This window comes from Mesitornis unicolor, unplaced genomic scaffold (assembly GCF_000695765.1).
Source record: "Mesitornis unicolor isolate BGI_N332 unplaced genomic scaffold, ASM69576v1 scaffold24020, whole genome shotgun sequence".
In the NCBI taxonomy this organism is placed as follows: Eukaryota; Metazoa; Chordata; class Aves; order Mesitornithiformes; family Mesitornithidae; genus Mesitornis; species Mesitornis unicolor.
Window position 1 is genome coordinate 9,193 of NW_010156586.1, and position 16,758 is coordinate 25,950.

The following is a 16,758-nucleotide window of genomic DNA, read 5'->3' on the forward strand; positions in this document are numbered from 1 at the left end:
AAAGGGTGCGAGAGAGAGATCAAAAAACTCACACATGCGCTAATAGGGCTTATAGAAGGGAATGTAAAACTTTTTAGACCTTGCTAGTCAGCTCCTAAGGGAACTTGCAGCAGGCGACACAACCCAAGATAGGGGATCTAAGGAGGATACTACCTTCAAAGAACTCTAGTTAGAGGTAAGTGATTTTCCATTACTTTCTGATAAGAGAGAATGGATGTATCGGCCTTAAGTAAGGTTAATCTGTAGAATGCCACATGAAGTGCATTATTCCACTGTTCGACATTGTGTACTGCCAAAAAAGTAGATATGTGAAATGTTGCATTTATTTATAAATATATATGTATTACTTCTTAAACACATGGGAACGTTGAAGAACTGGGAGGGGTATGCTTGCTTAATTTCCTAATGTGAAGTAGTTCTAAAATTCTTTGGTATGTTTTTAAAAGGTTTGCATTTTGAAAATTGTTTTTTTTTTTTACTCCCCACTCCATTCCCCAAGTTCCTGTGGTAAGACTACATAACTACAAACTCCTTAGGGCATCTCTAGGGCACTGAGATCCTGTCAGTGTGTATCTCAGGATAGCTTCTGAAAAAGTGCCTATACTATCTGCACTGTTCAAGGGCATGGTTTAATAAAACCTGAACCAGTCTTTTCTTGAGGTCAGTAGAAATAGATATAAGAATATATAGCTTGTTTCAGAGAGGTAAACAGGAGCAGTTCACATACTGATTTTTGTAGGTACTAGTATCTTTTGCATAGGTGCCTGAATTTAATGGCATTAGACATCAGCTGAAAAGATTGGTTTTTTGACAGCAAAACAAATTTTGCAAGATGAAGAACAGCTGGGAGAAGAGTGGATGCAGTGGGGAGCTGGCTGGCACACTGAAGTTATGTCACTAGAAAACAGTGGAAATTGCTTTGTAATATACTTGTATTTACAAGTATTCTGGAGATGTAGCAAGTACTGTTCTGTTTCATCAAGTGGTGTTAGTTTTCACCATCTTTTGTATGTTAGCTTTTCCTTTGAGGGTGTTAGTATGCATACAAGTAGACCTTTTGAGGGCAGAAATTAATTTAGACTTCTGTGTGAGCTTACTTTGTGGTGTCATTGCCAAACTAAAACTGTTGGAGGCATTTAGAATATGGATGATGTGATACTTACTTTTTTTAAATCTAGATTGGAAACAACATTATGTTGTGTTTTTAGTTCAGCCTGTTCCTTGGATGTGGTAAAACGGTATGTGCTCTGAAATGAGATGGCAATTAGTTTCTAGTTTTTTCCACAAACAACTTTGCCTAATTGCTATTTGTTGTGTAACTTTTCATAAAGATTCCACTGCTCCTGTTTACAGCTTTTCATACAGATTCTTGCAGAAAGATACCTGTCATAGTATCAACTATATCATAATGCAGTAATGCCTTTTTGTGGAGAAAAGTGTGTCCTAGCTTGAACTGTTTGTTTTTGGCATGTTAGTGTGCTAAGGGTATATATCTACTGATCAGAATATTGAAAACTGGATATGCTCAGAACTTGACAATGTGCTTTAAGTTGGACCCACTTTGAGTGGGGAGTTAGGATCAGTTCATCTCCAGAAGTCTCTTTCAGCTTATATTGTTCTTTTGATTGTGTGAACTGTGCCTTTGTCATACTAATGTAGTGCTTGATCTTTTATGGTGTATTTTGAAGTGTTGTGTGTATTTGGAATGGAAAGGGTTAGTAGCTGTAAGACTACATAATAGGTACCTCTTTGAAGATAACTTTAAAGTTAACGTTTACTCTGAAAGTAGAGTTGCACAAAAATAGGGGATGTCATGTGATACATTGCAGTGTAGAAGCTTTAGCACTGGTTTTGCTGAGCAAACTGTCAGAATAAAAGAACGGCATTAGAATAGGAGTTACATTAAGAAACATCCTAATCAGCACAACTAACCTTGGTGTAAAGATTAAATAGGAGAAAACTGGAAGAGACATAAATGAGTAAACCTGAGGAACAGTGATGTTTCTTATAAAAGGACTGAAGGATCTATGGTGTTTATATAGCTCAAAAATAATGGTGTTCTCAAGAGCTTCAGGCAGGTTTTTCAAAGCACAGGCCACTGTGTGTGGTAAGCAGTGGAAACCAGAAGAGTAATGTAATAATATTTTATTCAGTTTTGGGAGTCTGAAGGATCATCTCTGTTTTCCATATGTAGAAATGTGTGGTGTGTTTCCTTGTTAAATTGCACATCACATGAGTCTGTGTGAGCATTACATAATTTGTCCCATCATTTGTATGTTCCCATTCATATTCATGTTGATGCATGAACTGCATTCTTAGACTACATTCTCAGACTCAAAACATATATTTTTATTGTCTTAATTGGCATTTGCTTTGTAAGAGAGAGTCCTGTGGTCATTAAGTGATGTTTTCTGTGTTGGTTATTAACTTTTTGCTTTCGTTTAAATAGTTTTGAATACGAATTCCTTAACTAGTCAAAATACAGTGATCTGTTTCTTCCCTTTTCCTTTTTAAGCAGGGTTATAGCTTGCTTAGTCTTTCTTACATTTTAGAATGAGATTCCTCAAATTTCAGTGCATATTCTTACTAAACATTAAAAGTATTTCTTGGCCTTGAGTAAAAAGCAGCACAGCTTCTATAGTGTTCAGGAAGTAAATATGTTGACTAGTTCAGTTCAGACTCTCAAATGCTCTCACGTGTCTAGAGAGTGTCTGCCAAAGAGCTGTGATTTCAGGGCTGTTCAAAGCCTTTTCTGGCTGGATCCAGAAATGGTGAAGTGAGATGACTACCTTCAGTTGTCTTACCGAGTTTCTCACATTTTCCATTTGTGAGCAGTGGTCACCTGGAATACAGTCCTTTTTTTACAAGTCCTTCCTCTTAGAACAGCAACAGAATCTTCATAAAACATTTATTTTATTATTGTTCTTGCTGCTTCCCTGAGCTCTCAGAAAGAAAGAGAAGGGAAGAATTGGGGCTTTTTGAAGAATTTGGCACATCCTAGATTTCCTTCCAGTGTGACTTAACAAACCTTATGATTTAGATGGTAATCTTAAGTTCTGTGCCAGCCACGTTACAGTTGGTGATCTTACTGTACCTAGACAATCCCCCTCTTACTTACTCAGAGTTCAGAAAACAGCTGCACTCCTTTATAAGAGGTGATTATTTTTAAAACATTATTTTGGTTGATCTTCACTATAAACTGAATGTCTAAATATGCAAATAGTATTTGTTTTCACCTCCATAGGTGAACAGAAGACTTGTGGGTTCCACTTGGAGTTCAGGAGCCCAAAGCCTATTGGCTTGCGAGGTGACTGGGTTAAAGGTTTTAACTTCTAAAATCTCCATGTAAAATCCTTCTCTGAATCCACCTCAATATTCTTAGTGAAGTTTGTTCTCAAGTATTTGCAACTTCTATGCAATATCAATGTTGCAAATTATGTTAGGGGGAGGACTAATGATCAGTTAGTTGTATTTTCAGTATTCTTTGCTGAGAAGCAAAGTAGAAATCATTAAACTCCTGGATTTAAGGATTAGTGACAGATCTTTTCGGCAGCTGCCAAAGGACAAAATTTCAGTTACCAGTCAGTTGCTGCATAAGGTTTATTCTAGGAAACTAATTCTGTCTTTATAGGAGTTGACCATATCTGATCCTTACTCCTTTGAGAGTAGAGCTCTCCATTCTTTCCCCACCTTCCCTTAAAAGAAGTAATGTCTTCAAATGTAGTTTCCTAAGTCCCTTTGTAGAATGGGACTAGAGCTGTCTTCAGGCAGGGTGCTGAGGAACTGAGTAACACTCTTTTCCCCACCATCTTCTCCCCACTCCAGTAATTCTTGGATAATGTCTGTTGGGAAAAACTCTTTTTGAAATACAGAACCACAATCTCAGAATTCGGGGAGGACAGGGCCAAAGCAGGGTTAAAAAATTAACCCATTTTCACAACAGTTGATTGAGCAGATGTGACTAAATGTGATGTGCAAGATAACAGGAGTAAATGACATTCTGTATTGTATGTTTACAAAACCAGGGCAATTCGGATTCATCAAATACTGAATGAAATAGAATTAACAGTGATTTGTTGTCCGCTTGTTTAATCTTGGGCTGGGTAGAAAGGTTGGTTTCTTTTGATATTTTCCTGACTCTGTGTCTGTATCAAAGTTTGTCAATCAAATTTTGGTTGTAGATTTAATTGAATTTGTATGTGTTTGCAATTTCATTGTAAATTTCTCATTCTAATTTGTACCTACATAGTAAACATTTTTAAAAATCAGGTAACATCTTTTTATCATTAGGAAGAAGCACTGCATGCTTTCATTCAGCCCGAAATTCTTGATGGCCCCAATCAGTATTTTTGTGAACGATGTAAGAAGAAGTGTGATGCAAGGAAGGTAAAGACAGTCCAAATTGTTTGCGAAAATTACTTTTGGTGAATACTAATCCTGACAGTGGTAGCATAATCTTGTCTTTGCTTCATTTAGGGTCTGCGGTTCTTGCATTTTCCGTATCTGCTGACATTGCAACTGAAGAGGTTTGACTTCGATTACACCACTATGCACAGAATTAAACTCAATGATCGTATGACTTTTCCTGAAGAGTTAGACATGAGTGTCTTCATAGATGTTGAAGATGAGGTAAAATGTTTGGTTTCAGAGAAGAATCTTTAACTTTCTTGAAGTTTCTCATTAAGAAAATGTCAGTCTAATAAACCCATTTTAACAATATTATTCTGCTGTTGGGTTGGCCAAAAGGTAATTGAGTTTTTTAATAGTTGGACATAGATGCCTTGAAATGTAACTAACTTCATTTTAAACTGCAAATTCGTTCTATAACTTGACAGCTGACAGTTGTTTTAGAAAAAGAAAATGCCTGACTTCGTTAACAGTTACTTACTTGCTGTTGATTTCGAAATGGAAAATCAAAAGGAACATTTTCCATCATATTTTGCTGTATTACTTGCAAAAAGGAAAAAATGCTATGCAAGTTCTTAAAAAGTTGTGATTTGTGTGGTGAAGACGCCTTAAAACTATGGCAGTGTCAGAATTGGTTTGCTAAATTTCGGTCTGGAGATTTTGCTGTTGAAGATGCACCATGCTCAGGAAGGCCAATTGAAGTTGATAATGACAAAATAAAGGCATTGATAGGCTCCAATAGGTGTTTAATGACACGAGAGGTTGCCGATGATCATAACATTTCGAAATCGAGCACTGAAAACCACTTTACATTAGGAAGTTCAGTATTTGGGTACCACATGAGCTCAAGAAATTCACCTCATTGAACACTTTGACATCTGCGATTCTCTTGAAACATGAGGAGCCATTTTTGAAACATATGGTAATGGGCAATTAAAAATGGATTGTTTACTACAACAACAAATGAAAAAGATCATGGAGCAAGCGTGATGAAGCAGCTCAAAGCACTTCCAAAGCAGATGTGCACCAAAGGAAGATTGTTCTGTCAGTCTGGTGGGATTTCAAAGGTATTGTGTATTTTGCATTGCTTCCAAGGAACCAAACCATTAGTTTGGACATGTACTGTCATCCACTGGTAAATTAATGATGCCATCAAGCAGATGGTGGAATTGCAAAGGTGCAGTGTTTCTCGATGATAACGCTAGACCACACAGAGGTTTGGTCACTCGTCAAACATTGTTGCAGCTTGGGTGGGATGTGTTACCACATCCACCACATTTGCCAAACCTGGCACCATGAGACTGTCATTTGTTTTGTTCTTTACAAAATGCCTTGAATGGTGAAACTTTCACTGCTGAGGAAGATACCAAATTGTTCTTGGAACTGTTTTTTGCCAAAAAAGATAAGAACTTTTTTGAGTGTGGAATCATGACATTGCCTGAAATGTGGCAAAAGGTATTTGAACAAAATGGACACTGTGGTGTTTAATACAGCTTTTGTGTCCTATGAAAAATCTGTTTTTCATTTACCCAGAAAAAAACCACAGTTACTTCTTGGCCAACACAATACATAAAATGTACTTTAGCCATGATAGTGTTTACATTTGAAGCCTTTACGTCTGACCATGTGGATTTTTGTTATATTGAAAAGAAAGCAGGTACTCTAAGCACTGTAGGGTTTTCATGCTTCAATAAGACACTGCTTCTGATTTCTTGCATGTACACATGACTGATCTAAAAGCACAGATCTCAAGGCTTCTACATGTACTGAATATCCAGAATGAAACATAGTTCTTAAACTTGTCTCTGAATCTGTTCTGGTCACAAGAGGTGATGTAAAGTTTTGAAACTCTGAAACACTGAAGTCCAGAAAACGTTAATGATGAATTCCTTCCCTCTGACTCACCGTGCTGTATATGCTGTAGAAATAAGATAATCTTGTGGTTTTGGCTAAAATACATGTGGTGCAGTTACATTCACCAAAAAGAATTCAATACAACTTCTTCATTAAAGATCAAAATTATTCCTCTAATTCCATTCCTGACAACATGTCATTTTGCTAGCTTGCAGTGGTGTTAGAGAAATACTGCACTGATAAGTGTGTGGAGAGACTTTCCTGACTCTGCACAAACCTTTGGTTTATGAAGTATGCCATTTAAGTGATTTGGTATCTCTCAAAGTTTTACTGGGGTGGGCTAAATGACAATGCAGATTGATCTGAGAGAGCAGAACTTGAGACAAAATTAGCAACTCCAAGAAAATCGAAATAATTATCTAGAGGAAAGAGGATCAAGTAAGAGATGGATTTACTGGGTTGTACTAAATGAACTGTGTTCGTAATGGTGTTGACATCATGGTTTTAAGCTAATTGAACACTGAGCAGTCTTACTGTAATACCTTGACTCTGTCTAGTGAGTTGAAATGGCAAAAAAAAAATCTTTGTGATGAAAATATTTCCAGTCAAATCAATTCTGATTAACAGGGCCATGTTATAATAGGATTAGACTTCCAGGTATTTAATTGAATTAACTAGTAAATGGATCAGATTAGTAACAGATACAATCTTGTCAAGTATGAAACCAGCTAATTACCCTACACGAGATGTGAAAATACTGATGCAAGAGATGGACTGAAGACAGTCACTAACAGAAGCAGGTCAGTTCTCGATGCTGAATTGCAGAAGTCTCTAGGTTTTTGAGGAGTTTGATTGTTTTGCTGGTTGGAGTTTTTTTCACTTCACAAAAGTATTGTTATTTCTTGGTCTGTGTAACTTTCAATGTTGTATAATAGTATGTATGTCTCTTTTTTAAGAAGTCTCCTCAGACTGAGAGTTGCACTGATAGTGGAGCTGAAAATGAAGGCAGTTGTCACAGTGATCAGATGAGCAATGATTTTTCTAACGATGATGGAGTTGATGAAGGAATCTGCCTTGAGAGCAATAGTGCAGCAGAAAGAATTTCTAAAGCTAGCAGTGAAAAGGTATGTTTAAGAAGTGTTGTCCTGGGTCTGATTGGGATGGAGTTGTCTTCATAGCAGCCTATACGGTGCTCTGTTTTGGATTTGTGACTGAAACAGTGCTGGCAGCACATCAGTGTGTTAACTCTTGCTGTGCAGAGTTGCGCAGCACCGAGACTTTCTCCGTTTCTCATTCTGCCCCTCTAATGAGTAGGGCTAAGGGTGGGCAAGAGGCTGGAAGGGAGAAACATAGCTGTGACAGCTGACCTGAATTGACCAGAGGTATATTTGATGCCATATTTCCTGTCATGTAATGTCATGCTTAGCAGTAAAAACTGAGGGCTTCTCAAAGTAGCTGTTGCTCAGAGACTGGCTGGGCATCAGTCTGCTGGTGGGAGATGGTGAGTACTTGCCTTCACATCATTGCAACCCTTTGAGTTTTTCTTCCTTTCTCAGACTTATTAAGCTGTCATTATCTCCAACCACAAGTTTTCTCACTGTTGCTCTCTGATTCTCTCCACCACTCTACTTGAGGGGAGGAGTGGCTGACTGAGTGGGTGCTTAGTTGCTGGCCAGGGTCAAGCCATGACAAGCATAAATTATCAATATAAATAATTCTGATACTGAGTGAAAGGTAGGAAAGCGTGTTGTTATTCCAATTCCAAAAACTGACGCTAAGCAAAGAAAAGCGTGTAACTGATTTGGAAGTCGTGTCCTTCATTTGCATCCTTTTATCTATGAAAAGGAAGGTTTATGACAGCAAACTCTGTGTGATGTGAGAGAATTAAGTGCAGAGTGCTGATAAGCATTGAATGGCGTGTTGCTGGTTTGCAGTATACATCAAGGGGCAAAAAAGCAGTCTGCAAGAATGCAGAGAAAGGTGATAGCAAGCAAACCTAAATTTTGTAGCTACAGGCAGGTTGGTCATTACTTTGTTTCTGATACGGAAATGTTTAAAAGCTGTCTAGAGTAAGAGTTCGTGTTTCGAATTCATCTACAGGAAAGAAGTAACAGTAATGCATTAAGCCAGTTGAAAAATGTTTCAACAATTTTTTCTTAAGTTGTTTGGTCTTTTCTCTCTCTCTTCCCAGCAGCAAAAGGGGAAATTCGTCTTTACTTCCATTATTCCATACCCTTGTATAATGTTTAGCATACCAGAGCTCTGATTTTGTTCGGTGCCTGTTGCAGTAATGCATTTGTGCTGTACAGATCAGTTTTGTAACATATATTTATATATTCAGGTTCATGTAATTGTTTTAAATTTCTTTAAATTATCATTTGGTTACCTTTACTGATTATGTATCGCAACTTTTTTTTTTTTTTGTCTCCCCAGAGTTCTTTACTGTATGAGCTCTTTTCTGTTATGGTTCATTCTGGAAGTGCTGCTGGTGGCCATTATTATGCCTGTATAAAGTCTTTTAGTGATGACCAATGGTACAGTTTTAATGATCAGCATGTTAGCAAGGTAAAAATACTGTATACTCATAGATAAAGCAGTAAGTTTCTATCTTGCTTGTGATTTTTCACTTGCATATAATGAAACTGGTTTTATATGCAAGTATTTCAAGCATTTACTTTTGTTTTGTCTTTTCATCCTAATATCCTGCCATATGCAGATGTCACTCGTTAGCTTCACCATTTTCTATGGTTTTTTATTTATTTATGTATGGGGTTTTGTGCGCTGTGGGGGAGGAGTGTTTCTTATTGATGTTGAAGGGGGAATGGTTCATAAAGATGCCTTTGTTCTTATCCAGACCAGGCTGGATTTAGAACTTTGCTTTCTATACATGTGGAGAATAATTCTTGCTTAGAGAATTGTTTGTTGATCTATTACAATGCAGCCTGTGCTGTTAAAGCTGTCCTGCTGGTGCATTTCAGGTGTTACACGTATCCAGAAACATTATTGTAAGCAAGAACCTGGATAATGCTTTTCTAAGAAGTTCCTACTCTTAAAAAAAACCCGTGCATTATAAAATGAAGAGGCAGATCACATTGAAACAGTTTTGAGGTTTTTTCAGTCAGCAAATAAGCAGAAATCTTTTAAAAAAACAAGAGTAATTAATATTTTATGTGAATTATATGCCATTTTTCCTAATTCTAAATTGATTTTCTGTTAGATAACTCAGGAAGATATTAAGAAAACATATGGTGGGTCTTCCGGAAGCAGAGGCTATTATTCCAGTGCTTTTGCTAGGTTAGTAGTACTGTAATATTACTTTTCTTTCTGGTGGTGTTTTAGTGGAATCAAATGAATGGCTAAGATATGCATATGCTTAATGCATTAGCTTACCATTAACAGTAGATGCCTGAAATAGTTGTAAGAGCTATCCTGACTGCTGTTTCAGATCGTTAAAATAATCTGATATGTATTTTTTTAAATCCTTGTTAATGTATTGCCAAGATATGTGTGACATAGCTCCTTACTATAAAAAACCCCACAATAAATTGAAGTCAGTATTGTCCTTCTATCTGATAAATTCAAATAACTGTTCTTTTCTCCACCAGCTCCACAAATGCATACATGCTGATATATAGACTGAAGGATCCAACAAGAAATGCAAGTATGTTTTGCAGTTCTTAACTAGTAAGATTCTGTTGTGGAATAAGGAGGTGTTTTTCATGTCATGAGTCCTAATTTTTGTGAGGAAGATGGTATTGATATTTTTAAGTTAACCTAAAGTAACTTTCGTATAGGAAGCCTTCTTTCATAGCTTTTTCACTAGTCTCTATGGATCATTAGGAAGTCATCACAAAACAAATTTTCAAATTTTTTAGTGTTTTGGATATCCTGGAAATGAAAACCAGATATACTGGGTCGCACTGAATAAATTAGTGTAATGCTCTTTGGAGCATTTGATGGACAGTGGAATAACAAAATAGTTTTCTTACAAATGACTATGTAAAAAGTTGATAATGACAGAGTTTTATACTTTATAACCAGCCCTTGCTGGGCTGTTTCATTTAGGATGTGAGACAATATACTGTAAATTATATAGTCAGAAACAAATCCTAGATTTCATGGTCTTTTATTCCCCTCATATCTGATTTAGTTCACTAAGGCTTAGCTGGTGCCTGGCCCTATAACTGGCAGGTTGATTTATCTTTGAAATATGATACAGTGGAAAATGAAGATTTTATTTGGATTTAAACCAGAAATGTGTGGTTGGAGGCTTCATTCAAGCATATTCAAGTAATTTCATGGGGTCTTAAACTGTTTATATTACTAATAACTGTAAACTTCCAGGATTTCTCTTGTAGATTTTTTTTTAAAAAATAATGCTATGTTCTTTGCTTGAAAACACTTAATGTTTCTCATGAAAATCTGGGCACACCTAAATGATGCAGTAGTAAATGAAAGTTTGATAGAACTTCTTAAAACTAATATAAAAATAGAAGGAAGCATGTTAGTTTGCTGTTTTCCCCTTCTTATTAGTCTGGTGTTAGAATTACAGCTGTAGGAAGGGAAACAGAAGAGCAGTGGCTGGCCACGCTTGCTCTCATCAGCAGTGTGCCTGTGAGAATCAAATATTTTGTTAATAATCTGACTCGTTGAATTGAACCAAAGATTTATTTGCTTGCAGTATCAAAGCTCTATTAATTTTTTTCTTCAAGGAAAAATTCAGTAGCCTGCCCTTACAAAGGGAAATTTGTCAGGTTGTGGCCTGGTTGAAGTTTGACTGATAAATAGTGTAGATTATTCTAAGTTTTCAGGATGTATATATTTCAGTTGCCAGAACTGTAATGCCCTTGAGTGCACAAAAAAATTACTGTCAGTGAATACTTTTTCCTAATAGCTTGAGCAGATGAGAAGCCACAAACTTGCAAAGGCAGGTTAAAAACCTCTCATACCTCTGCATTCCTTCCCGCCCCCCCTGCCTTTTTCATGAAATTCTTAAGAGGTTGGGTGTCCCAAACAGTAGATTCAAGCTCTCAAGAATTTTAATTCATCCTTTGTAGAGAGAGTATTTTGATAGCTGGATTTTATTCTTAATTGGTAAACTGAAATTACATACTATTTAATAGTATCTCGGAGTGAAACCTTTAGTACTTCACATTGTGTAGCTCCTTTTGGGGCATCCTCATTGTTTTTGAAGAGCATGCAAGCATAGAAAAGACTTGAGAGAGTTTGTAAGACATCAGCTTGTAACTTGTCCAGTGGAGGAGGGAGTAAAAGATCTTTGAAAAGAACATTTTGTTTATCTTACGCTGCTTCTCTAAAAATTGTAGGAAGAAGATGAATAGTTGTCTACTTCTTTTTAACTGCTTCTTTTGGGGTAAAATTTTGATTTCCACCATGAGAAACTGAGGATGACTGTTAGCAAGAATAAGGAAAGAAATTAGCGCTGCAAGGATGACTAAAAAAAGCTTTAATGTTTTTTGAAATACAAACTAGAAAAGCTTAAACTTACACTAAATTTTATTTTAAAGAAAACAAAATAAAATAAAATTTCTTTAAAGAATTAAGTAGACCTGCAACTACTACATTGGTATATTCTGAAAAGCGTTTTATGGTACTTGGAGCAAATTTGTCATCTGATTTGAGCATCCCAATAAACACATTTATTTTTAGCAGCAGTCTGTTTCATCATACCTCGAGTACTTTCAGACATGTTATTCTTTTCTACTTCTTTATCATTATTTAAAATTTTCTCTTATGTTCTCTATAAATTGTACAATGGTATTTTCTTTGAGGACATAGGGAGGGAAAAACTAAGTATCTCACAAAATCAATTCTGTTGGCTTCTGTTTGTTTCTGTGAATTCCTGGTACAGTGGACAGTTAGAAAATGATATCTTTGGTTTTAAAGTGACTGTATGTGAAGTAGATGATTTATATAGTTATGAAGTGGATTCAACACAAGTATAATGTTAGAACAAAGCCTTTTATCAATAAATTGATGAAGTAGTAAGTCTTAAGAGCAACAGAAAAAATACTGTTTCAGTATTTGAATCATTGAAACAATATTACTCATTCTGAACCAGAAGTGGTTGTAAATTGTATGAAGTTTAAGCAAAAATAGCAGCCATAAACAAAGTCTACGTGTCAGGAACCGTCTCTGGAAATAGATTTTCCTGTAAGTGCTCTGATTGTTAATTCCTCAGCAAGCACATAAACAACCTGAATCTGCTATTTCAGATCTCTCGAATGTGCCAAACCCATTTTTAAATCTGAAAGATTATTTGCCCAACTCCTTGCAATAGCAGTGGCACCAGGACTGGAAGACAACTGTGTTTGCAAAAGTGTTTGTTTGTTTATTCATTTATTTATTTTAAAGTCAATGAAGTATTGCATGCTCTGGTTTTGTTTATAACACAAAATCGTAGGGAGTGCACTAATCTCTCTTAGGTGCAATATTTATTTTATCATTATACAGACAATATCTTTTGACTTTTATTATCAGCTAATTAATTTTCTAGAGCAGAATTTTCCTTTGTTGTGAAAACAGGCTCAAGTGTAGTCATCAGTCTTAGTGTATTTCTTTACAACAGCAAAGCTTCCCATACTGATGCTGAAATATTAATCTTGTGTTAATATCATTTTCTGGTGTTGCTGATGTATAATTAGGGGGAATAAAAGGCTGACTTCTGTTCCGTTTAAATCTCAAAAAAGAAAACGTCATATAGTGGGGAGTTTGAGTGGAGAAGAGAGAGGGAAGTAGGCAAAAAAGATAAATATATCCATAAGTCCTAAGATGTTGCCCACTGTGGAATTTTTTTTTGCTTGTTTAAAACTACTCATTTGTTTTTACTGGCAGAGTTTCTTGAGGCTCATGAGTATCCAGAGCATATTAAACACTTGGTACAGAAAGAGAGAGAATTGGAAGAACAAGAAAAGAGGCAACGTGAAATTGAGCGCAACACTTGCAAGGTTAGAATTTCTGCAAAATGAAGTAGCAATATATATTTAGTAAGAAGTGGTTTTACAGTGAATAGTGATTTTTTTACTGCAATACAAGGACTCTTTTGTGATAGGTGTATTTGTATTAATAACTCTTTAAAATGAATTGTATACCTGTCAGAGGCCTGTACACAGTGGAGGCATCTGCTACAGGTATTTACCAGAGATGTCTGAGTTTGTGCCTTATGTGATTTGGATTGGTATTAAAACCAAAACAAAACTGTAGTTTAACTGACATCACTTGATTAAGTGAAATAAATTCCAAAGTGTATGTAACGCTTTGTCAGGTCTTCTGTACTGTTAAAGCTTTTCACATTGTTACCCTTTGCTTTGTGAAATTGTTTCTTGAGCTAATTTAAAATTATTTGGCAGAAAGTGCGGAGTCTTTTTCCAACCATAGATTCAGCAGTAACAAACAAAATGTGACTTCTGTGACTTACAAGCATGACGGTCAGCTGGTCTACCTCTGAATTAAGTGATTGTTCTATTAGAAGGTTCTCTATGGATGCGAAATATGTAACTCTGTGTGTGAAAAAGGAATTTTGCGTTCATTGTTCCTATGAGCATTTTGTTCTGGAGGATTTCCACGCTCCTTACGATTTAAAGATGTTTTGGTTGTAGATGTCCTACCCTAGTTTGTAAAAAGTTATATAGATAAATATAGACACACAAATATACACATGTATATATATACACTATATATATATATGTATATGTGTGTATATATTTATACACATACACACTAGTGCCTTTGACGTTTTCTATCTGCAGCAGCGTAACCAGCTGAAAGGTATCTGTCCTATAGCTGAAGTAGAGCTAAAGATTTATTTTGTATTAGAATTTTTCAATATAGGGCTGTAAATTTAAATGTACTCTTAATAGTTGCAAATACCTTCATGATAATTTTTCTTCCTTCTGTATTTCATAGATTAAATTGTTCTGCATGCATCCTACAAAACAAATAATGATGGAGAACAAATTAGAGGTTCATAAGGACAGAACGCTGAAGGAAGCTGTGGAAATGGCTTACAAGGTGTGCTATGCATCACAGAACAGTTGAATAGTTAGATGTAATTTTTTCTGCTGCTGTGTATATTCAGTTTTTGAATTTATAATGCTGTGAGAGTGTTTGTAGGGACTTTGCCGTGTGGTTTTTGGGGGGGTTGGTTTGGAGGTATTTGTAGTTTGGGGTTTTTTTGGTGTTAGGGTTGTTTTTTAAGATATTTTCTAGTTGGCAATTACTGACTGAGTTTTCTGTTAGTAGTCGTCAGATGATTTCTGATTGGAATGATACAGCCTTTCCTTTTAATACAGTATGACTTTACATACCCCTATTCTAAAATCAGACAATGAGAACTGCTGTTAGACTTGCCATAGCCACAGTAAGTTGAAAGAATTCTGAACACTTATATTTGTATTGCAGTAAAAATGTTGTATTAGATTGAAGACATCTACTCTTACTTACCTACTTGCACTCCTTGGTTCTTGCCATATGCGTCTTTGGCTGGGAGAGTACCAGCAAGGCAGTTACAGAACTGGGCTGTGTTAACATCTACTTAAGAGGCATGAAGCTAATTAGTGCGTGTGACTTCTCAGGCCTCTAAGATGCCACTTGGTATAACTGATAGGCAATATATTCCTCTGGATATACTTCTGAGACTTGTCTTCATGTGCTTATATACATAATTATCAAACTTCCCTCTTTGCATTTTGATGTAGGTTTCTCTTTGGATTTTGAAAACGTATATGTATTGCATGTGTGTGTATATCATACATATGATGTATGCATATTTTTTTTCTAAAATGATAATGAAATTTCTGAATTCGAAGGATTCCTGGATATGCAAGTACTGAGGTATTTCTAGCTTACAAGGAAAAAACTAAACTCACAAATCAACCATTATTAAATATTTTGTGCTTTTTTCTGTGTGTGATATAGCTAATGGATTTAGAGGAGGCTGTTCCTTTGGATTGCTGTCGTCTTGTCAAATATGATGAGTTTCATGACTACTTGGAGCGATCTTATGAAGGAGAAGAGGATACACCAATGGGTTTATTACTTGGAGGTGTCAAATCAACGTACATGTTTGACTTACTATTGGAAACAAGAAGACCTGACCAAATCTTCCAGTGCTATAAACCTGGTGGTAAGCCATGCAACTACATTATAGACAACGATAGACTAAAATTGTATATTGTGTGACAGCATGAAAGAAAAGGCATAAAACAGAGAACTTCATTATGGTGTGTGAAGGAAGAAAAACTACTAAATTTTATTAAGTCAGTCTCAGTATGAACTACATACTGTGCTGTGTTACCAACTTTTTTCTAATTGAAGCAATTCTAAGGTATACTACAATTTGTCAAACTGTGAAACAGTTTTGCCTTTTTGGCGTTAAAATTGATCTGAAAATGAAATTCTGAAATTGGACTGTTTTTCATATTCATTACTGTTTGTATGTGTTTAATGCAACCTCTTAGGTCAGACAAGGGTATGGGTGTTTTCTTTACCTGTTGATATCTGTATTTATGTATATACATATATATACACGTATATATGTGTGTGTGGTTTTGTTTTCTTTTTCTTCCCTACAGAGGTCATGGTAAAGGTTCACGTAGTTGACCTCAAGACTGAATCTGTTGCTCCTCCAATAAGCGTCCGAGCTTATTTGAATCAAACAGTTTCAGAATTTAAACAGCTAATTTCAAAGGTAATTTGCAGTCATTAAGGACTTGTATTACAGAGTTTTCATTCATTCTGACTGTGAAAATGTGTCATAATTTAAATATCTAAAATGAGAGCCTGCACCTTTTGGAGTTCATACTGTGTGTCATGTCCAGTAGAGTGAGGTTAGCTGTTAAAGTTGAGCTTGTCTGTCTGCTTCTTCCTTCTCTTGGAGTTCTGCCCTGGCTTTTGCACAAGCTTAGTCAGTATCTGGCCATGTTGCTTAACTGTCTTACCAGATAATAAGTTTTTTGGGGAAGCTGAAAAGTCGAATTCATTTTCTTTCTTTTTCAACTAACTTGAATCACCTCACTGAGTATCTAATGAGTGAGTTTTACCATATAACTGAGCCAACATGTAACTTCCCACATTGGCTTCCGTAATTGAAATTAACATCTAAACCTGTCCACATCTGCCCTACAAAACCTTTTCATCTCAGCAGCCACTTGTTATTAAGATGCAGATTGATTTTTATATTGTCTTAAACCACGGGATATTACTGCTTCAGTTGAATTGGAAGACGGGCATTTTACTCATTCAGTTCTGTGCACAATAGTTCAGTGGTTGGTGTAACTTCATAATATTTTATGAAACATGGTCAGTAATGTGAACTCAGTCTAATTAAGAATTAAGTGAACAGTGTGCAAAACTTGATGCTTGAATATTTTTTTTATTTTCATTCGGTTCCTATGCTAAAGAATAAGACTGATTCCTTATATTACTGGTCATTAACAATTTGCCAGTTCTCTGCAAAGCCAAGCCATTTTAGTCTGC

At 35.9% G+C, this 16,758-nt stretch overlaps 1 protein-coding gene across 1 annotated transcript in view; it reads left to right on the forward strand.

Moving 5' to 3' along the window:
- The window catches only part of USP47 (ubiquitin specific peptidase 47), a 39,148-nt gene that overhangs the window by 8,107 nt on the left and 14,283 nt on the right, over positions 1–16,758 (forward strand). Inside the window, exons 8-17 of the mRNA XM_010193846.1 lie at positions 4,291–4,386; positions 4,477–4,629; positions 7,218–7,385; positions 8,695–8,826; positions 9,479–9,555; positions 9,867–9,922; positions 13,117–13,229; positions 14,188–14,292; positions 15,199–15,406; positions 15,855–15,970. Coding sequence (XP_010192148.1) covers positions 4,291–4,386; positions 4,477–4,629; positions 7,218–7,385; positions 8,695–8,826; positions 9,479–9,555; positions 9,867–9,922; positions 13,117–13,229; positions 14,188–14,292; positions 15,199–15,406; positions 15,855–15,970 — 1,224 coding nt within the window. The remainder of the gene's footprint in view (positions 1–4,290; positions 4,387–4,476; positions 4,630–7,217; positions 7,386–8,694; positions 8,827–9,478; positions 9,556–9,866; positions 9,923–13,116; positions 13,230–14,187; positions 14,293–15,198; positions 15,407–15,854; positions 15,971–16,758) is intronic.